The 22,498-nt window shown below is 40.4% G+C and overlaps 1 protein-coding gene across 1 annotated transcript in view; it reads right to left on the reverse strand.

Annotated features, from left to right (window-relative positions):
- Positions 1 to 22,498, reverse strand: part of plcg2 (phospholipase C, gamma 2) — a 43,158-nt gene that overhangs the window by 20,001 nt on the left and 659 nt on the right. The window contains exons 2-22 of the mRNA XM_058645088.1: positions 22,394 to 22,431; positions 22,043 to 22,238; positions 17,423 to 17,611; positions 16,746 to 16,895; positions 16,425 to 16,518; positions 15,222 to 15,269; positions 14,644 to 14,728; positions 14,449 to 14,529; positions 14,319 to 14,362; positions 14,155 to 14,227; positions 13,608 to 13,709; positions 13,391 to 13,509; positions 11,214 to 11,299; positions 10,705 to 10,822; positions 10,011 to 10,179; positions 9,832 to 9,927; positions 9,477 to 9,572; positions 7,769 to 7,926; positions 7,152 to 7,352; positions 1,627 to 1,749; positions 730 to 910 (exon numbers count right to left, since the gene is read on the reverse strand). Of these exons, the coding sequence (XP_058501071.1) occupies positions 730 to 910; positions 1,627 to 1,749; positions 7,152 to 7,352; positions 7,769 to 7,926; positions 9,477 to 9,572; positions 9,832 to 9,927; positions 10,011 to 10,179; positions 10,705 to 10,822; positions 11,214 to 11,299; positions 13,391 to 13,509; positions 13,608 to 13,709; positions 14,155 to 14,227; positions 14,319 to 14,362; positions 14,449 to 14,529; positions 14,644 to 14,728; positions 15,222 to 15,269; positions 16,425 to 16,518; positions 16,746 to 16,895; positions 17,423 to 17,609 (2,211 nt within the window). The 5' untranslated portion in view covers positions 17,610 to 17,611; positions 22,043 to 22,238; positions 22,394 to 22,431. The remainder of the gene's footprint in view (positions 1 to 729; positions 911 to 1,626; positions 1,750 to 7,151; positions 7,353 to 7,768; positions 7,927 to 9,476; positions 9,573 to 9,831; positions 9,928 to 10,010; positions 10,180 to 10,704; positions 10,823 to 11,213; positions 11,300 to 13,390; positions 13,510 to 13,607; positions 13,710 to 14,154; positions 14,228 to 14,318; positions 14,363 to 14,448; positions 14,530 to 14,643; positions 14,729 to 15,221; positions 15,270 to 16,424; positions 16,519 to 16,745; positions 16,896 to 17,422; positions 17,612 to 22,042; positions 22,239 to 22,393; positions 22,432 to 22,498) is intronic.

Consider the following 22,498-nt stretch of genomic DNA (forward strand, 5'->3'; position numbering starts at 1 on the left):
ATAATGTAATAAATCCCTGATAATGTAATAAATCCCTGATAATGTAATAAAAATTTGCACTTGATTCCATTGAAAATGTAATAAAACCTGATAATGTAATAACTTCCTGATAATGTAATAAAGTGCATTTCCCAATAATGTAATACACTTTTGACCAATAATGTAATAAAGTATTACATTAACAGGAGGTTATTACATTATCAGGTTAGTCCTGATAATGTAATAATTCCCCAATATTGTAATAATTTAACAGCAGACCACCCGTTACTTGGGTTCAAGTGGTGATACTGTGTAAGCAACGCAAGCTCGAGAGCTCTAGCGCCATCAACAGGACAAAGTTGGACATGCATGTATGTACATTAACTTTTGACTTGTTCATCCGTTTTTCACAAACGATGTATCACTGGAACCCTTGGGCCAAGCCGAGTTCAACGCACCCTTAATGTTTTTTTCTGCCATCTTTGATTTTATCCATAACCTTTCAAAGGCTTCTCTTGTCACACATTTTGTGTAATCTTCTCAAAACATCGTTCAGATGATCTTCAGACCATGCCACACGAATGCATTCAAATTCAAAGGCACTTGGCCGTGGCAGCCAATCAAACATGACGTTGAGGTCACCAAACAGGAAGTTAGCCAATTTCTCTGCAATCCTTTAACATATTTTAATCAAACTTGGTACATAGATTCATGACATCATCATTCATCACATCTGCAGCATTAACTCACGGTGCTGAAGTGGTCGACCAGCTCGGGGGTGACTGGGTATCGTAGCTTGATCTTGCGATACAGTGGCTTCACCTTGAAGTAGCTGACCAGCTCCACCAGACTCTCAAACTCTGAGGTGGTGCCCAGCAGGAACACGTTGCTCTCCTTCTTGATCCGGCAGTGTTTCACCTTACCGTCGCCTCTGAAACACAAAGAACCTCGATGATGACGGATGTTAGAACATGTCCAAAGATCACAAAAACCTCCCTTTAATGTAACACTTAAAACCCTTACATGAATGAGATAACGAAACACATACAAGTGACTGCACTCTGTGTCAAGAAAGACAGATTTTAGCCCCTTACCAAAAGACTCACCTCATAAAATCTACATCAGTGTAAGTCTACGACGTCTTAAAGAACATGTTCACGTCTTTATCTCACTGTGAGACAGACCTTTCCAACAGGAAACTGAAGTTTGTAAACCACTCACTCTCCCACACCAAAGTCCACAGAGAAAACCAGTGATTTTTGCTGCGGGGACACAGGAGCTGCTGGTCTACTGCTGCCTCGTGTGGTAGTAAGACATTAGAACTTAGTGATGGAGCAGTGGATCAACAACTCCTGTGTGGTGTGACTTTAAAATAACTGATTTTCTCTATGGATTTTTGTGTGGGAGAGTGAGTGGTTTACAAACCTCAGTTTCCCGTTGGAACAGTGAGATAAAGACATGAACATGTTCTTAACATATCGTAGACTTAAATGGACATATTTTATTTTTAATCTGTTTTTCATCTTGTCCCCACTGAGCTTTCACATCACTGTCTCTTTAAATAGGTTCTTCTCTCTCTCCTGCCAAGTTAAAAAAGTATAGATTCAGTAGTTTTTGAACAAACGAACATTTCATGTGTTGCTGCACCTGAACGTGATGGCGAAGGCGTCTGGATCTCCCTCTCTCTGTCGGACAAGGAACGCTCCGTCTCTGGGAATCCTCATCAGATAATCCTCCGCCTGACCTCTGCTCAGGTTACTGTAGAACCACCTACGGAACACACACACACACAAGTTGTGTTGTATATAAGTTGTTATATATAAGTTGTGTTGTATATAAGTTTTGTTATACATAGGTTATGTTGTATATAAGTTGTTTTAAATTAGTTGTGTTGTACATAAGTTGTGTTGTATATAAGTTGTGTTATATATAAGTTGTGTTATATACAGTTGAAACTAGAAGTTTACATACACTATATAAAAAGACACATATGCTTTTTTTCTCAATGTCTGACATTAAATCAGACAATCACTGTTTTAGGTTCGTTAGGATTACCAAAATTATTTCTATTTGCTAAATGCCAGAATAATGAGAGAAGGATTTTTTTAGACAATTTTTTATTACTTTCTTCAAAGTCAGAAGTTTACATTTCATTAGTATTTGGTACCATTGCCTTTAAACTGTATGACTTGGGTCAAACGTTTTGGATATCTTTCCACAAGCTTCTCAAAATCCTGACAGAACTGGTGTAACTGAGCCAAGTTTGTAGGCCGCCTTGCTCGCGCATGCCTTTTCAGCTCTGCCCATACATTTTCAATAGAATTGAGATCAGGGCTTTGTGATTGACTTTGTAATCCTTAAGCCACTTTGTAACCAGTTTGGCAGTATGCTTTGGGTCATTGTCCATTTGGAAGACCCATTTGCGCCCAAGCTTTAACTTCCTGGCTGATGTCTTGAGATGTTGCTTCAGTATTTCCACATAATGTTCTTTCCTCATGATGCCATCTATTTTGTGAAGTGCACCAATCCCTCCTGCAGCAAAACAACCCCACAACAGTGTGCATTTGGACTATCTGGGTATCTCATAGAACTACTGGAATTAAGCTAAGTATCACTTCTGTAGGTCTTTCTTATTTGGTTGCTATTTCATTAATTGCTATTGTATCTAGCTGGGTTGCTTGACTTTTGACTTGTCTGTTTAGTTAAGGTGAAAGTTGTGTAAAGATATTTTGTCTGCTAGGTCAAAGAGAAAGCTGTTATTGTTGCTGTTTTGACCTAGTTTCTATTGAGCCATCACCATCACCAGGTGAGAAGTTTCACTGGCCACAGAGTGGCCAACACAGCTGTAACCAATCAGCACCTAATCAGGTGTCTTTTAAAAAGCAGCACCGACTTTGAAGCGGCAGACTCTTCAGACAAAGACTCAGGAAGACAAAGACAAAGGAGTCTAAACCGGAGTCTGATGAAGACTCAGGAAGACAAAGACAAAGGAGTCTAAACCGGAGTCTAACAAGGAGGCTAACGAGGCTAAGTACCTGTCTGCACGTGTTTTCTACCTTTGACATAGTATGTGCCTTTTTTCCATTCCTGTTCATGTCTCCTCTCATAGATACTACAAACCTCACAATCACTCACAGCATCACCGTAACCTGTCCTCACTTATCTATCCCACCCGCTCCACACACATCCAACACCTTGTCGCAGGGGGCCTGTGGAACTGCCAGTCAGCTACCCGCAAGACTGAGTTCATCTCCGGCTTTGCTACTGAGCAATGCCTGGACTTCCTTGCTCTCACTGAGACTTGGATAACACCCTCCAACACAGCCACCCCTGCAGCTCTCTCCTCCGCCCACTCCTTCTCCCACACACCCAGATCCACTGGAAGAGGTGGCGGGACAGGTCTGCTCATCAACCCCAACTGGACTTTCACTCTTTACCCACTGCCACACTTCTCTTCACAGTCGTTTGAATTTCATGCTGTAACTGTAACTCACCCAGTCAAACTAATCATTGTTGTCATCTACCGTCCACCAGGCCCATTGGGAACTAGATGTCCTCCTCTCAAACATCCCAGAAAATGGCCCACCACTTGTTCTTCTTGGTGACTTCAACATCCAGTCAGAGAAGTCATCCGATCTACTTCTTCTACTTTCGTCTCTTTCTCTCTCACTTGCTCCTTCTCCACCAACTCACAAAGCTGGCAACCACCTTGACCTCATCTTCACCAGAAACTGCTCCACCTCCGACCTCACGGTAACTCCACTTCATGTCTCTGATTTCTTCATTTCCTACTCTCTCCCACTCTCCCAATCTGATGGTCTCATCTCATCAGATATTGCACTTGTCCGTCGTAACATTCGCTCTCTCTCTCCCTCCTCTCTCTCCTCAACTGTTCTATCAGCACTTCCTTCAGCTGACTCCTTCTCCCTCATGCATCCCAACTCTGCCACAGACACATTTCTCTCTACTCTGTTCTCCTCTCTTGACTCTCTCTGTCCTCTTACTTCACGGCGGGTTCGTAAGTCCTCCCCAGCCCCGTGGTTGTCTGACTCAGTGCGTGCTGAGAGAGCCACGATACGGGCAGCAGAAAGGAAATTGAGGAAATCAAAACACCCTGACGACCTGCTTTCCTATCACTCTCTTCTCTCCACCTTCACTGCCTCTATCTCTGCAGCCAAACAATCTTTCTATCAGACTAAAATTCAATCCTCTTTCTCTAACCCCAAAAAACTTTTCTCGATCTTCTCTAACCTCCTTGACCCCCCACCCTCCCTCCTCCCTTCTACCAATTCACTTTGTCAACTACTTCACAAAAAAAGTAGATGACATTCGCTCTTCTTTCTCAACCCCACCTCCTGATCTCACCACTCTACCAACCACAAATTCAGCTCCTTCTCTATCCTCTTTCACCTCTATCTCAGGATCAAGTTCTTTCCCTAATAACCTCTGCCCGCCCCACCTCCTGCCCCCTTGACCCTATCCCCTCTCACCTTCTTCAGTCAATTGCTTCTGATCTTCTTCCTTTCCTCACCCACCTCATTAACACATCTCTATCATTTGGTTGCTTTCCGGACTCTCTTAAAGAGGCCAGAGTGACCCCCCTCCTTAAAAAAACCACCCTTGACCCGTCTGAAGTAAATAACTACAGACCTGTCTCTCTTCTTCCTTTTCTCTCCAAAACTCTGGAGCGTGCTATCTTTAATCAACTCTCCTCCTACCTTCACCGGAACAACCTTCTTGATCCTCTTCAGTCTGGTTTTAAAGCAGGTCACCCGACCGAAACTGCACTTCTTGCTGTCACTGAGCAACTCCACACTGGGCTGCCTCTCTCTCCTCTGTGCTCATCCTCTCGGACCTTTCTGCAGCGTTTGACACAGTTAACCACCAGATCCTTATTTCCTCCCTTCAAGAACTAGGTGTCTCAGGATCTGCACTTACCCTACTCTCGTCCTATCTTCAAAACCGAACATACAGAGTAACCTGGAGAGGATCTGTGTCGGAACCCTGTCCTCTAGCTACTGGGGTCCCTCAGGGTTCTGTCTTGGGCCCTCTCCTCTTCTCTCTATACACCAACTCTCTTGGTTCTGTTATTCTCTCTCATGGTTTTTCCTATCACAGCTACGCCGACGACACCCAACTCATTCTCTCGTTTCCCAGCTCCGACACACATGTAGCAGAACGGATCTCCGCTTGTCTGACCGACATCTCTCAGTGGATGTCTGACCATCACCTGAAACTCAATCTCGACAAGACTGAGTTTCTTTTTCTCCCAGGAAAGGGCTCTCCCACCACAGACCTAACCATCACCCTCGACAACTCTGTGGTAACTCCGTCTCATACCGCAAGGAACCTGGGTGTGACACTTGATGACCATCTCTCCCTCACTGCCAACATTGCTGCAACAGCTCGATCTTGCAGATACATGTTGCACAACATCAGAAGGATACGGCCTCTTCTAACCCAGAAGGCGGCACGGGTTCTGGTCCAGGCTCTTGTCATCTCACGCTTGGACTACTGCAACTCCCTCCTGGCTGGTCTCCCTGCGTGTGCCATACGACCCCTGCAACTCATCCAGAATGCAGCAGCTCGACTGGTCTTCAACTTACCAAAATTCTCCCACACTACACCTCTGCTCCGCTCCCTTCACTGGCTTCCTGTAGCTGCTCGCATCCGCTTCAAGACTCTAGTGCTTGCGTTCCATGCTACAAACGGATCCGGTCCAGCCTACATCCAGGACATGATCAAAACCTACACCCCAGCCCGCCCACTTCGCTCTGCATCGGCAAACCGGCTCGCTGCCCCCTCACTGAGAGGATCGCAGAGGCATTCACAGAACTCGAGACTGTTCACTGTCCTAGCTCCCAAATGGTGGAACGAGCTCCCCCTCGACATCCGGACAGCGGAAAGCCTCCACATCTTCCGTTGCCGACTAAAAACATTTCTTCCGACTCTACCACGACTAAGACGATGACGACGACGACAACAAAAAAACAAAAAAACACCTAAACATCGCACTTACGACTAGCACTTCATAGTTTGGTTTACTTGAAGCTCTTACTTACTTCTAGCTCTTATTTGTACCCAAATGTTTAAATGCACTTATTGTAAGTCGCTTTGGATAAAAGCGTCTGCTAAATGACATGTAATAATGTAATGTAATGTAATGCTGCCACCCCTATATTTCACAGTTGGGATGGTGTTCTCAGACTTGAGATAGTTGTGTTGTATATAAGTTGTGTTATATATTAGTTGTGTTGTATATAAGTTGTGTTGTATATAAGTTGTGTTATATATTAGTTGTGTTGTATATAAGTTGTGTTGTATATAAGTTGTGTTGTATATAAGTTGTGTTATATATTAGTTGTGTTGTATATAAGTTGTGTTGTATATAAGTTGTGTTATATATTAGTTGTGTTGTATATAAGTTGTGTTGTATATAAGTTATGTTGTATATAATTTGTGTTATATATAAGTTGTGTTGTATATAAGTTGTGTTATATATTAGTTGTGTTGTATATAAGTTATGTTGTATATAAGTTGTCTTATATATTAGTTGTGTTGTATATTGGTTGTGTTGTATATAAGTTGTGTTGTATATAATTTGTGTTGTATATAAGTTGTGTTATATATAAGTTGTGTTATATATTAGTTGTGTTGTATATAAGTTATGTTGTATATAAGTTGTCTTATATATTAGTTGTGTTGTATATAAGTTGTGTTATATATTAGTTGTCTTATATAATAGTTGTGTTGTATATAAGTTGTGTTGTATATAAGTTATGTTGTATATAAGTTGTCTTATATATTAGTTGTGTTGTATATTAGTTGTGTTGTATATAAGTTATGTTGTATATAATTTGTGTTGTATATAAGTTGTGTTATATATAAGTTGTGTTATATATTAGTTGTGTTGTATATTAGTTGTGTTGTATATAAGTTGTGTTATATATAAGTTGTGTTGTATATAAGTTGTGTTATATATAAGTTGTGTTGTATAAAAGTTCTATAACTTCTATAAATCTTATCTATAACTATATTCTTTCATGTTTGTTCAGACCTTCTCTTCTTCTCTCTTTTTAAAAAACAGAATCACTTGGTTCGGACTTTTGGTGAATACTGATGAACGCTGATTAATGAACGAATGAATGAATGAATGAATGAATGAGACAAACCCTTCTCTCAGGTGAGGGTTGGGCTGTGGGACAGCTTCGGTGAGGCGAAGCTCGAAGTCCTGGCAGCGGAGCGGGTTCTCTCTGTAGTGCTGGATCAGTGCGTAAATGCTGGGCTTGTGCAGGTGGGGCGTCAGGTAGAAGTAGGTGGGGCCTCCATCTGAACCCGAGCGAATACGGCAGTGCTGGACCCGCCCACTGTGCCTGAAAAAACCCCACCAGATTTGTGATTATTAAAAACTATGTTTAAAGCATAGGTCTGTAAAACCCCTCCCCCTACGGTCAGACCAGTGCTCATAGCTCCGCCCCCAAAACATAGGCAGTTGTTTAGTTAGATTAAAATATTTTGTGGCATTTTGTAGTCATGTTATTTGTAAAACGACAGTTTTTTGTTCACATAATTCATGTTATAATTCAAATGTTTGTAGTGTAGCTTTTGTGTATTTTTGATTTTGTGGTTAGTTTTTTTGTTTTGCTCGATTCATAACGTGATGTTTGAAAGTTGTTTCGAAAGTGGGCGGAGATGGAGAGATCACATTGGATCATTTGTCCATGTTTATCTGGTGGGAGGAGCTTACGACAGAGAATCTCCATTCTAACATGTGCAGATGAAGTGGTACCAGAATGACAGTACGTAGGTCTCGCTCTCTCGCACCAGGAAGGTCCCGTCCATCCCTGCGTTCTCTGTGCAGTAGCTGTGGATGAGTCGCTCAGCTGCCACTCTGCTGTCCTTCATACGACCATGAAACCACGGCTCATGACTGTGGAGGTCTTTGTACTGAGACGCACAAAAAGACAAAGTCACTCACTCACCCACTCACTCACTCACTCACTCACAACTGTGGAGGTCTTTGTACTGAGACGCACAAAAAGACAAAGTCACTCACTCACCCAGTCACTCACTCACTCACAACTGTGGAGGTCTTTGTACTGAGACGCACAAAAAGACAAAGTCACTCACTCACCCACTCACTCACTCAGACACTCACTCACAACTATGGAGGTCTTTGTACTGAGACGCACAAAAAGACAAAGTCACCACTCACTCACAACTGTGGAGGTCTTTGTACTGAGACGCACAAAAAGACAAAGTCACTCACTCACTCACTTACACACTCACTCAGGCACTCACTCAGACACTCACTCACAACTATGGAGGTCTTTGTACTGAGACGCACAAAAAGACAAAGTCACTCACTCACTCACTTACACACTCACTCAGACACTCACTCACAACTATGGAGGTCTTTGTACTGAGACGCACAAAAAGACAAAGTCACTCACTCACTTACACACTCACTCAGGCACTCACTCAGACACTCACTCACAACTATGGAGGTCTTTGTACTGAGACGCACAAAAAGACAAAGTCACTCACTCACTCACTTACACACTCACTCAGGCACTTACTCAGACACTCACTCACAACTATGGAGGTCTTTGTACTGAGACGCACAAAAAGACAAAGTCACTCACTCACTCAGGCACTCACTCAGACACTCGCTCACAACTATGGAGGTCTTTGTACTGAGACGCACAAAAAGACAAAGTCACTCACTCAGACACTCACTCAGACACTCACTCAGGCACTCACTCACAACTATGGAGGTCTTTGTACTGAGACGCACAAAAAGACAAAGTCACTCACTCACTCACAACTATGGAGGTCTTTGTACTGAGACGCACAAAAAGACAAAGTCACTCACTCACTCACTCACTTACACACTCACTCAGGCACTCACTCAGACACTCACTCACAACTATGGAGGTCTTTGTACTGAGACGCACAAAAAGACAAAGTCACTCACTCACTCACTTACACACTCACTCAGGCACTTACTCAGACACTCACTCACAACTATGGAGGTCTTTGTACTGAGACGCACAAAAAGACAAAGTCACTCACTCACTCACTCACTCAGGCACTCACTCAGACACTCGCTCACAACTATGGAGGTCTTTGTACTGAGACGCACAAAAAGACAAAGTCACTCACTCACTCACTTACACACTCACTCAGGCACTCACTCAGACACTCGCTCACAACTATGGAGGTCTTTGTACTGAGACGCACAAAAAGACAAAGTCACTCACTCACTCACTCACTCAGGCACTCACTCAGACACTCGCTCACAACTATGGAGGTCTTTGTACTGAGACGCACAAAAAGACAAAGTCACTCACTCACACACTCACTCAGGCACTCACTTAGACACTCACTCACTCACTCACTCACGTTATGTACTTTTGATCATTAATTACAGTAAATGACTTTCTGACACTTTTTTGACATATTTGATAGACGATAGGACACAGGTGTGATCTCACCTTCCTGGGATCTTCCACCTGCTCCTCCTCCTCCTCCTCCTCCTCAGCGTAGTACAGCTTATCGTCTCGGATCACGCAGTAATGTTTCTTCCACAGCTGAGAGAGAGAGAGAGAGAGAGAGAGAGAGAGAGCGAGGGAGAGAGAGAGAGAGAGAGAGAGAGAGAGAGAGAGACTTAACACTGTGTTGAATTCCACCTCAGTATCATCACACAGTGATTTTACTGCCCTCTAAAAAACCTAAAGTGTCTATGCTTTGGTGCTGGGACGAGGGGGCCCCAAAATAATTCAGTTTAGGACCCTATACAGGCTTGGGCCGGCCCTGGTTTGACCTGTGGGACAGTAAGGGCTGCAGTACCTGGTCCACAGGATCCCAGATCTCCAGGTCTCCCTGTTTCTGCCCCTTCCTCAGGTCTTTAGGGACTTCTCCTCCCTCCACACTGAGCTTCTTGTGCTGCACAAGGACAAAAAAAAGAAAAATGACAACACACGTGTACACACACACACACACGTGTACACACACGTGTACAGGCAGACCTTGATGATGATCTTGCCCTTCAGCTGTGTGGGTGAAGGAAGGTGCTCGGCCATCAGCTCCACAGGTTCTGTCAGCAGTTTGTTTCCAAACACGTCTCTGAAGATGCGAGCCATCTGACGCTGCTGGTCTAACGGACAGTGCTCCTCGATGGACAAGATCACCGGGAACCTGCCGGGGGGGGGGGTGAGTGGTTTTCTGTTTTAACCTGTTACACTGGAAACATTTTTGTTTTGTTTTTTACTAATAATTACATTAGATTTAATCTACGATATCTGAAGAACGTGTTCAAGTCTTTAACTCACTGTGAGACAGACTTTTGTAAACCACTCACTCTCCCACACCAAAGCCCATAGAGAAAATCAGTGATTTTAACATCACACACACAGGAGTTGTTGATCCACTGCTGCCTCCATCACTAAGTTCAAATGTCTTATTTTGTCACTTCGGCATTAAAAATACTTTGTTCCGATTAACCTCAGTGACACAAAGTGACCACACGAGGCAGGAGTGTCCCCCGCCAGCTAAAATCACTGATTTTCTCTATGGGCTTTGGTGTGGGAGAGTGAGTGGTAGTGGTTAAACTGATTAAACTGATTACTGACTGTAATAAAGGGTCTGAGCTGCTCTCTTCACAGCAGCTGTTATTGATGTGTGAACAGGATGAAAGATACAGGCAGGGTTTGTGAGTCTTACTCTGACGTGACAAACGCATGGTCGTTAATGGCTTTGACCACGTCTTCAAACTTGATCTTGGTTGTTCTGGTCCAGCCGTGGTAGATGATGGGCTCCCCTGGTCCTTCCCAACAGTCCACTGACATGAAAACACACACACACACTGATATTGAAGTATTTACATGGCAACACACATGACAAGCTGAGAGGACCTTCACACACGCGCACAAACACACACGCACACATACACACACACACACACACACACACACACACTGATATTGAAGTATTTACATGGCAACACACATGACAAGCTGAGAGGACCTTCACACACGCGCACACACACACACACGCACACATACACACACACACACACACACACACACACTGATATTGAAGTATTTACATGGCAACACACATGACAAGCTGAGAGGACCTTCACACACACACACACGCGCACACACACACACACGCACACACACACACACACACAGAAATGTGACGACATGAAGCAGATGTTTGATACTGACGTTCCACGCAGCGGCAGCCAAGACGCAAGCAGCGCACGTAAGCCTCAGTGGACGACTCACTACGCAGCTGATCACCGGTCAGGTAACTGTGGAACACACACACACACACACACACACAATTATGAGTAATAACTTTAAGACGTTTTTGTGCGTATAAGTAGATTTTTGAATTTAAGTAGATTTTGGAACTATAAGTAGATTTTGGAACTGAAGTAGAATTTGGAACTATAAGGAGATTTTGGAATTACAAGTAGATTTCGGAACTATAAGTAGATTTTGGAACCGAAGTAGAATTTGGAACTATAAGTAGATTTTGGAACCGAAGTAGAATTTGGAACTATAAGTAGATTTTGGAATTACAAGTAGATTTTGGAATTATAAATAGATTTTGGAATTTTAAGTAGATTTTGGAACTTTAAGAAGTTTTTGGATTATAAATACATTTTGGAACTATAAGTAGATTTTGGAACTATAAATAGATTTTGGAACGTTAAGAAGTTTTTGGAATTATAGGTAGATTATGGAACTTTAAGAAGTTTTTGGAATTATAAGTAGATTTTGGAACTATAAATAGATTTTGGTACGTTAAGAAGTTTTTGGAATTATAGGTAGATTTTGGAACTTTAAGAAGTTTTTGGAATTATAACTAGATTTTGGAACTATAAGTAGATTTTGGAATTTACCGTATTTTCCACACTATAGGGCGCACTTACAAGCCTTTTATTTTCTCAAAAAACGACAGTGCGCCTTATAATCCGGAGTTCCTTATATATGGATTAATTCTGGTTGTGCTTGCTGACCTCGAATCGATTTTGTGGGCCAAAAGAAAAGTTTCCAGCCGGCGTCATCATCAAAGCTAACCCGAAGGGCTGGTTGGACGAGGAAAAGATGAGTGAGTGGCTGAGAGAAATTTACGTGAAGAGACCGGATGGCTTTTTCCACAAATCTCTGTCCCTATTGATCTGCGACTCCATGTGCGCCCATCTCACCGACGCTGTCAAAAACCAAGTGAGCACAGCCATCATTCCGGGTGGATTAACTAAAGAACTCCAACCACTAGATATTGGTGTCAACAGGGCGTTCAAAGCTAAACTGCGAGCTGCGTGGGAGCAGTGGATGACAGAAGGTGAACACACATTCACCAAGACAGGGAGATACGCCACTATGTGCCAATGGATCGTGGATGCCTGGGCTCAGGTATCACTCTCAACTGTGGTCCGAGCTTTCACGAAGGCCGGAATCATCACTGAACTGCCAGGTAACAGCAACGACACTGACTCGGATAATGACGAGAGGGATCCGGGCATGCTGGATGCAGTAATCACCCAACTGTTAAACTCGGACACTGAAGATGAAGAATTTGAGGGATTTGTGGACGAGGGATGAACTGAAAAAGTGAGTGTATTGTGTTGTATTTCACGTGTAAACTGAACAATTTTGAGAGTTATTGTGAATACGCTCATTAACATTTGAACAATGTTGAGAGTTATTGTGAACTGACTGACTTATCTGACTGTTTTGTTTTGCTTAATGCGCCTTATAGTCTTATAGCTTTATATATGAAAAAAGTTCCAAAATAGACCACTTATAATCCAGTGTGCCCTATAGTGTGGAAAATACGGTAAGTAGATTTTGGAATTATAAGTAGATTTTGGAATTATAAGTAGATTTTGGAACTTAAGTAGATTTTGGAACTATAAGTAGATTTTGGAACTATAAGTAGATTTTGGAACTTAAGTAGATTTTGGAACTATAAGTAGATTTTGGAACTTAAGTAGATTTTGGAACTATAAGTAGATTTTGGAACTATAAGTAGATTTTGAAATATATTCATCACTTCTGGCTACACACCAAATAGTGTAATTGTGTACTTATGTAACAACTATTGAGCACCCATGTAATAACATAGCAGTAACTACAGAGTAATCATGTAGTAACATAGTAACAACTGTATACTTTTACTGATTACTCATATAATGATATGGTAGTAACTACTACGTACTACGTATGTAACAGTGTGGTGACCTTACTGGTGTAATAAAGCGGTAGTAACTACTTAGTAACTAATAGTGTTTGTGAGGTACTGACATGTTATATATGTGTTGTAAAAATGTATTACTACAATAGAGTAGTGGTGTAATAAGACCGTTTGTGTGTTTATTTTGTCAGATACTGACGTGTTGTGAGAGGAGCTGATCCAGTAGTGGGACAGAGGATTGTTCATGTCCAGGTGGTTCATCTCTGAGAACTTGTCATCCCACAGAGAATTCTCCTTAGAGAACAGGAAACCCAGGAACTAGGAGAGAACACAGTCAAGTAGCAGTCAGTCAGGTAAGTTGTCACGAGCTGTGTTAATAACTCTGGAGAGCGATACGAGAGAACGCGACAGCTTACTTCACCGACGGTGAACTCAGGGTCGTTGGTTTTTCTCATGGTGTCGTCGATGAAGGTGGTCATGAGTTCTCTGACCTGGTTCAGATCGGAGGCCCAGGATTCCTGAGGGACAAAAGCAGCAGAGACAACAAAGACAAGTGATGTCACAACAGACTTGCTTTGCAAAAAAACACTACCACACCAAACCTCATAGAGAAAATCAGTGATTTTAGCTCGCAGGGACACAGGAGCTACTGCTCTACTGCTGCCTCATGTGGTCACTTTGTGTCACTGAGGTTAATCTGAACAAAGGATTTTAAATGCAGAAGTGACAAAACAAGACATTTGAACTTAGTGATGGAGGCAGCGGTGGATCAACAACTCCTGTGTGTGTGATGTTAAAATCACTGATTTTCTCTATGGACTTTGGTGTTGGAGAGTGAGTGGTTTACAAACTTCACTTTCCTGGGAAGTCTTTTGTGATGTTGCTATGAAAAGTTCACTGTAGGTCAAAGTTGCAGATTTCTTCCAATTCTTTATGAGCTATTCACGCTGACGGTTGCGTTACCTTTTGCTGGTAGATGAGGAATCGCTGGAAGTCATGGAGCAGAACCACAGAGGCGTCTGGTTTATCTGTGTTACTGTGAAATAACAGCAGACCCACAGTGAAACACACACACACTTCACTGGCTGCTGTTTCGTAAAGTTAAAATAATAAAACAACAGTCTCACCCCAGAATAAAAGCACATGAGTCCTGTTTGAACTCATCGAGGATCTGAGTTTGAGAAAACAGACATGTTTACAAACACATATTCAGTGTTTACAGCAGATACATGACCAATGTGATCGATCGGGACTCACCTCGTTCTGTTCAAACATTATGAGGTTGTACAATTTATGAAACTGCTCAAAGTCCAGGTGATCTTTCTTTGCTCCCACTTCCTGTGACAACAGAAAATAAAAGCACCGGCTAAAACAGACACTTCGTTCACAGTTGGATGAATTGTGGGATCAGTGAAGACGTGATGTGAAGTGAGGAGGAGATAAAGTGTGAACCTGGAACTTGTCTTTGAGAACCCGAGAGCTTGGAGCCTTGTAGTTGAGTAAAGGAAGAAGACCTTTCATTTCCTTTAAGGAGATCCTGTGAAGGACACAGATTTACTCTGTACAAACTGTTAATGCTCATACAATGGCTGCTCCCACCAAAGTCCATAGAGAAAACCAGTGATTTTAACATCACAACACACAGGAGTTGTCGATCCACTGCAGCCTGCATCACTAAGTTCAAATATGTCATTTTGTGAATTCAGCCTAAAAAATCCTTCGTTCAGTTTGACCTCAGTGACACAAAGTGACCACACGAGACAGGGGTTTGGTGTGGGAGAGTGAGTGCATTACAACCTTCACTTTCCTGTTGGCAAAGTCTCTCTCACAGTGAGATAAAGACGTGGACGTGTCCTTAAAGATATTGTAGATTTAAAATGACGTAGATTATATAACGTGAGTCTTTTCATTGGCTGCCAGCCATTTTAGGAGCAGTGATCGAATTGACATCTATAGCAGTCAATGAGTTAAGTGGCTGAAATCAATCTTTCTGTTCATTTATGTGAAGAGATGATTTATACGTACAGTACCTGTTTGTTTTGGTCTGATTAACAGAATACATCTGCTTCCTCAGCCAGCTGTGGTGAAAACAACACAGACATGAGTGAGTGGATTAATGAGGGTGAATCAGAAAACTGAATATGAATCAGTCAAAATTGAGTGTGAATAAGTGAAAACCTAGTGTGAATCTGTAAGAAATTTAGTAAAAAGTAAGTGTGAATCAGTGGAAATTTTGTGTAAATGAAAGTATAAATGAAGTGGGAATCATACATTTTTTTGTGTAAATTGGTAAAACCAAGTGTGAGTAAGTAAAAACAGTGTGAATTAGTAGAAGTTGAGTGTGGATTAGTAAAAACTGTAGTGAATCACTAAAAAGTGTGAATCAGTGAAAAGTGTGTGTAAGTTAAAGTAAAAATTAAGTGTGAATCATAAAAACAATTGAGTGTAAATTGGTAAAACCAAGTGTGAATACGTAAAAACAGTGTGAATTAGTAAAAACTGAGTGTGAATCAGTAAACTTGAGTGAATCAATAAAAAGTGTCAATCAGTGAACATTTTGTGTAAATTAAAGTAAAAATTAATTAATCAGTAAACGTTGAGTGTGAGACAGTAAAAGTTGAGTGTGAATCAGTAGAAACTGAGTGTGAATCAGTAGAAACTGAGTGTAAATCAGTAGAAACTGAGTGTAAATCAGTAGAAACTGAGTGTGGATCAGTAGAAACTGAGTGTAAATCAGTAGAAACTGATTGTGAAAAAGTCCAAATTTTAGTGAATCATTAAAGGTTGAGTGTGAACACTAAAAGTTGAGTGTGAATCAGTAATAGTTGAGTGTGAATCAGTAATAGTTTAGTGTGAATCAGTAATAGTTGAGTGTGTATCAGTAGAAACTGAGTGTAAATAAGTAGAAGCTGAATGTGAATCAGTAGAAACTGATTGTAAAAAAGTCAAAATTAGTGAATCAGTAAAAGTTGAGTGTGAATCAGTAGAAAACTGAGTGTGAATCAGTAGAAACTGAGTAGAAATTGAGTGTGAATCAGTAGAAACTGAGTGTGAAAAAGTAAAAACTGTAGTGAATCAGTAAAAGTTGAGTGTGAATTAGTAAAAGTTAAGTGTGAATCAGTAGAAACTGAGTGTGAAAAAGTAAAAACTGTAGTGAATCAGTAAAAGTTGAGTGTGAAAAAGTAAAAACTGTAGTGAATCAGTAAAAGTTGAGTGTGAATTCATGCAGCGACCTCTCGATGAGGACTGGAGTCGGAGCTGCCACCGTCTCCTGCCTCAGCAGCTCTAGTCCAAGCAGCCACTTCTGAGCCTCGTCCACAGAATCAGCTGAAAAAAACAAAAACAATCGCAAACATCGAGAATAAACAAAGACAAAGAGGAAATCACGACAGGTTGCCAGGTCTTTATTTTTTCATGTTGCCACTGGTTGAGCACAGACAGTGAAGGGGCAGCCATCTTAGAATCCCATGTTGGGGTTGATGACGTTGAAAATCTGTTTAAGAATAAATCTGTTTAAGAATAAATCTGTTTAAGAATAAACAAAAGGAGCTCACCTCCCAGACTCAGGGTGTTGAGGACAAACTGGGAGCCATAGAAGATAGTGAAGCAGCTGCTGTCGCTGTGTTTGTCCTTCCCGTCTCTGAAGCGCTCAAAGTCCTTAGAGTTTCTTCCAGGACGAATTTCTCTGATCTCAAACAAGTCCACTGAAACACAAAACAACACACACACACACACACACACAGTGTTTTAGTTGCAGAGGGATGTGATTCATTGTTCCATCATCATCTCAGAAGAAGAATATATTTTAACCTGGTTATTATCTGACATTCTCCTCAAAGTTTATGTAAGGAAGTAAAGTTTATTTATATAATCACAGATTTAAAAAATCACAAAGTTCTGTACAATCACAAATAAAATACTTACTCAGGTTTTCCGGTCAAAGTAACCGTAAAAACTGCTACAGTAACCTGAGGTGTTCCTCGTGGCTCTATCCTCGAGCCAATTTTATTCTCATTATATTCTTAAAATGATACATATTTTTACTCTTCTGTCTCGTTGCATCTTTTTGAGCAGCTATTTTGATACATTGAAATATCAGATGTAACAGATGTTCCTACAGTTAGAATCTGGGCTCTAAATGATCTTTGACTTAGACTTTAGCAGATAATTATCATCAGGTTTTTCTCAGGACGCCACGTCTCAGCTGAACCTTCGTGGCGCTGATACTTACAAACACCGTCGGTCTTGTCTGCAGTGCGCGTCCACGCCACCTGACGTGTCTCCATGATGACCTGCACAGTCAGGCGCTCCACTTTCTGCCGAAACACGGTCATGACCACGCCCATCTCCAAGTCCCGTTTGATGAGAATCTTTTTGTATTCTGTCATCTCGCCCTGCTGGCCACCCGAATGAGCCATGTCTGCAGCGAGGACAAAAGACAGCATCAGCTAATGTATGTACTACTAATGTCACGTCTACTGTAGAAACTGTGTATTTATGTACTACTAATGTCACGTCTACTGTAGAAAATGTGTATTTATGTACTACTAATGTCACATCTACTGTAGAAAATGTGTATTTATGTACTACTAATGTCATGTTTAGTGTAGAAACTGTGTATTTATGTACTACTAATATCACGTTTACTGTAGAAACTGTGTATTATATGTATATATATACAAGTAAGACAGATATGAGACATAATGAGGATGACAAAGTGTCCATTAGTACAGACAGTGAGGGGGTGGTGTGTGTGTGCAGCCTGCTTCACACACCCTCACACACACACACACACACACACACACAAACAGACTATTTCACTTGCAAATGAGCAGAGAGATAAAAACAGAGGAAGAGTTCTGAAAAAACTGTTATGAGGTCTAAATGTAGGTTCTATATTTTTCTTTCTTTAGTTGAAGACAATGATTAAAAAAATGGTTTTACATCTTGAACTTTACCTCTTGTTTCCAATATTTGCTTCCTGTAAAAGGAAGAGTATCTGTCTCTGTAATTATACATTAACTAACTAATGTCCTCGTACTGATGATACATTCACCTGTGAACAAACACCTGTGTTCACTGTCAAGGTAACTGAACTGTAACTTCACTGCATGTGTCTGTGTGTGTGTTTAGAGTTTAAAGGATGTTCAGTGTGATAATTAGTGAAATAAAGCAGATTATTCCAGTTCATCACAAATGTATGGACGCCTGTTTCCAGCAATAAAAAAACAAAGCAACAAAAACATGCGAAATTATGATATTAATTAATTCATTCATTCATTAATTCATTCATTCATTCATTTTCTACCACTTTTATCCTCCACATGAGTCATAATGGTGAGATTAAACAGTCAGAATGTGACATTAAACAGTCAGATTAAACAGTCAGAATGATGAGATTAAACAGTCAGAATGGTGAGATTAAACAATCAGAATAATGAGATTAAACAGTCAGAATGGTGAGATTAAACAATCAGAATGATGAGAGTAAACAGTCAGGATGATGAGATTAAGAAGTCAGAATGGTGAGATTGAACAGGCAGAATGATGGGATTAAACAGTCAGAATGATGAGATTAAACAGTCAACAATAAAAAACTGAATGGCAGGAAATGTTCCCAGGAGGTTTTAAGGGTTAAATATAATAATATTCACCCTGTGCATAGTCTTTTTCTAGGTAACTGTGCTGCTGCTCTGGAAAATGAAAGGGAAGCGTTGAGCGGAGTGATTTTAGAGCAAAATGTGTATGTGGAAAAAAACATCACTGCTGTGTGGGAATAAACTAATATGTGTGCTAATAGTTTAGCTAACCTCTGTTACAGTCTGTCCTTTAACTTTAATGTATGTGCTAATAGTTTAGCTAACATTAGCTACAGTCTGTCCTTTAACTTTAATGTTTGTGCTAATAGTTTAACTAACATTAGCTACAGTCTGTCCTTTAACTTTAATGCCTGAGCTAATAGTTTAGCTAACCTTAGCTGCAGTCTGTCCTTTAACTTTAATATTTGTGCTAATAGTTTAACTAACATTAGCTACAGTCTGTCCTTTAACTTTAATGCCTGTGCTCATAGTTTAGCTAACCTTAGCTGCAGTCTGTCCTTTAACTTTATTGTTTGTGCTAATAGTTTAACATTAGCTACAGTCTGTCCTTTAACTTTATTGCCTGTGCTAATAGTTTAGCTAACCTTAGCTGCAGTCTGTCCTTTAACTTTAATATTTGTGCTAATAGTTTAACTAGCATTAGCTACAGTCTGTCCTTTAACTTTAATGCCTGTGCTCATAGTTTAGCTAACCTTAGCTGCAGTCTGTCCTTTAACTGTATTGTTTGTGCTAATAGTTTAACATTAGCTACAGTCTGTCCTTTAACTTTATTGCCAGTGCTACTAGTTTAGCTAACCTTAGCTGCAGTCTGTCCTTCAACTTTAATATGTGTGCAAATAGTTTAGCTAACCTTAGCTACAGTCTGTCCTTTAATTTCAATGTCTGTGCTAATAGTTTAGCTACCTTAGCTACAGTCTGTCCTTTAACTTCAATGTCTGTGCTAATAGTTTAGCTAACCTTAGCTACAGTCTGTCCTTTAATTTCAATGTCTGTGCTAATAGTTTAGCTACCTTAGCTACAGTCTGTCCTTTAACTTCAATGTCTGTGCTAGTAGTTTAGCTAACCTTAGCTACAGTCTGTCCTTTAACTTTAATATGTGTGCTAATAGTTTAGCTAACCTTAGCTGCAATCTGTCCTTTAACATGTGTGCTAATAGTTTAACCAACCTTAGCTGCAGTCTGTCCTTTACCTTTAATATGTGTGAATAGTTCAGCTAACCTCAGCTAGTCTGTCCTTTAACTTCAATGTATGTGCTAATAGTTTAGCTAACCTTAGCTGCAGTCTGTCTTTTAACTTTAATTTCTGTGCTAATAGTTTAGCTAACATTAGCTACAGTCTGTCCTTTAACTTAATCGCTGTGCTAATACTTTAGCTAACCTTAGCTGCAGTCTGTCCTTTAACTTTAATGTCTGTGCTAATAGTTTAGCCACTTCAGCTGCAGTCTGTCCTTTAACTTCAATGTGTGCTAATAGTTTAGCTAACCTTAACTGCAGTCTGTCTGTTAACTTTAATATGTGTGCTAATAGTTTGGCTAACCTTAGCTGCAGTCTGTCCTTTAATGTTAATGCCTGTGCTAATAGTTTAGCTAACCTTAGCTGCAGTCTGTCCTTTAACTTTAATGTATGTGCTAATAGTTTAGCTAACCTTAGCTACAGTCTGTCCTTTAACTTCAATGTGTGCTAATAGTTTAGCTAACCTTAGCTGCAGTCCGTCCTTTAACTTTAATGTCTGTGCTAATAGTTTAACTAACCTAAGCTGCAGTCTGTCCTTTAACTTTAATGTCTGTGCTAATAGTTTAGCTAACCTTAGCTGCAGTTCGTCCTTTAACTTTAATGTCTGTGCTAATAGTTTAACTAACCTAAGCTGCAGTCTATCCTTTAACGTTAATGTGTGTGCTAATAGTTTAGCTAACTTTAGCTGAAGTCTGTCCTTTAACTTTAATGTTTGTGCCAAAAAAGTTTTAGAAATCTTTAAAAAAATAATGTGTTTAAAACTAAAAATGTTATTGTTAATTTGGCAAATTCACCTTTTTATAACCAAATGTTTATATTAATCTATCATAATATTCAACCACTAAAAGTAAGTGGTAAATTGAACATCTTAATCATGATCTCTCTCAAACCCGCTATGACACACTGCGCCACCTACAGGAGAAACCTGAAGTCCTTGTAAACACCCTTATACGACATGTATGAAACAACTTAAACAACACAAATGATGAGTTTGTGCCAAAGTAAAAATTTGTAAAATTTAAAAAAAAGATTATAGGGATTACAGATTAAGGCAGGGGTGTGCTGCAATCTGCAGTTCTGGGGCCACATGTGGCTCTTCAGTTTAAATAAAAGCGTTGCATTCAAAGTCTACGTCAAACCCAATGTTAAAAAAAAGCCTCGACAAACGTGTGCGTTTGTCTTTGTAAATGTATTTTATATAAAATCCTTTTGGGTTCATATGAAGTGTGTTTTTTTTTTATAATATAAGGAATTTCACCACAGCAGTTTACCAAGGGTGCACCTGTGTGAGCACTGAAATTCGTATTATGACCTTTTTGCATCTTGCACCGGGCAAATACTCAAAAACTAAAATTAATAAAACCAAACTCATTTTAAAAATAAAAAGTCAAAATGAAATAAAAACTACAACTAATGAAACATCCAAAACTATTATAACCTTGATATAAACAGCAATGAAATGTTTTCTTTTCGTAGTTCTTACATTTCATAAATGCAGCAAACTATCGTTCTTTTATATTTATATATGTATAGTACATCTGTATAATAAACTTTATACGTGTTATTTTATGGGTCAAATAGGTTTGTGCGGCTCCACATTAATTTATTCTGGGTGGAGAGGGCAACAAAAATGTCTCTTTTCATCCTGAAGGTTGCCGACCCCTGGATTAAGGGGCTGCATTGGAATATAATTCACTAAAAGCAACTAAAATGATTTTTAAACTGTCTATGTCTGTGTGAACTAACAAATGTCACTACATTCACCACCACGCTGGCTGGCTGGCTGGCGCCAAACGAAGCGAGCAGCTGTGAGTGTGACAGGAAGAAAGAGCCATCACATCAATCGACCGATCAATATCTGCAGTTCTGGAAACACACCGTATCATTTAAAGACAGAAAAAGAGCGGAAAGGAATGAGACGAGAGAAAAATTGATTTCCCCCCGTTTCACTACACCCTCACACGACTACAGCAGCAGCAACTAATAAACATGAATTATTGATTAAAGTAGAAGATTTACCTTTTCTTTCTTTTTTTTTTTTTTTTTTTTACAAGTGACGTCGACTCTGTCCACTCTTTTCTATCCAACCATGATTATTTTCTTTGCTGGGTTTTTGGAGTTTGAAGCAGGAGAGGATGTGGAGTGTTGACAAAAAAAGGGCCAGCCGCAAAACGGTCAGTTCCTCTATCCGACTGTACGAGGAAGTAAAAGTTCACTTGCATTATACAAGCACACACACACACACAGAGAGAGAGAGAGAGAGAGAGAGAGAGAGAGAAAAGAGGCCGGATGTCAGGACAGTATCTATGCAAACTAACAGTCAGTCTGAGCCCTAAACAAAATGACAACATAAAGCAACAGTTCACTCACGTTTGAAGAGGTTAAAACAGAAGACATCACGATGGAGTCTAAACCAACAAAACACACACAGTATTCCATATGTTATCATGAGCAGTGGTGAAAGGAGCATTCACA

Source organism: Solea solea, chromosome 12 (genome assembly GCF_958295425.1).
Source record: "Solea solea chromosome 12, fSolSol10.1, whole genome shotgun sequence".
NCBI lineage: Eukaryota > Metazoa > Chordata > Actinopteri > Pleuronectiformes > Soleidae > Solea > Solea solea.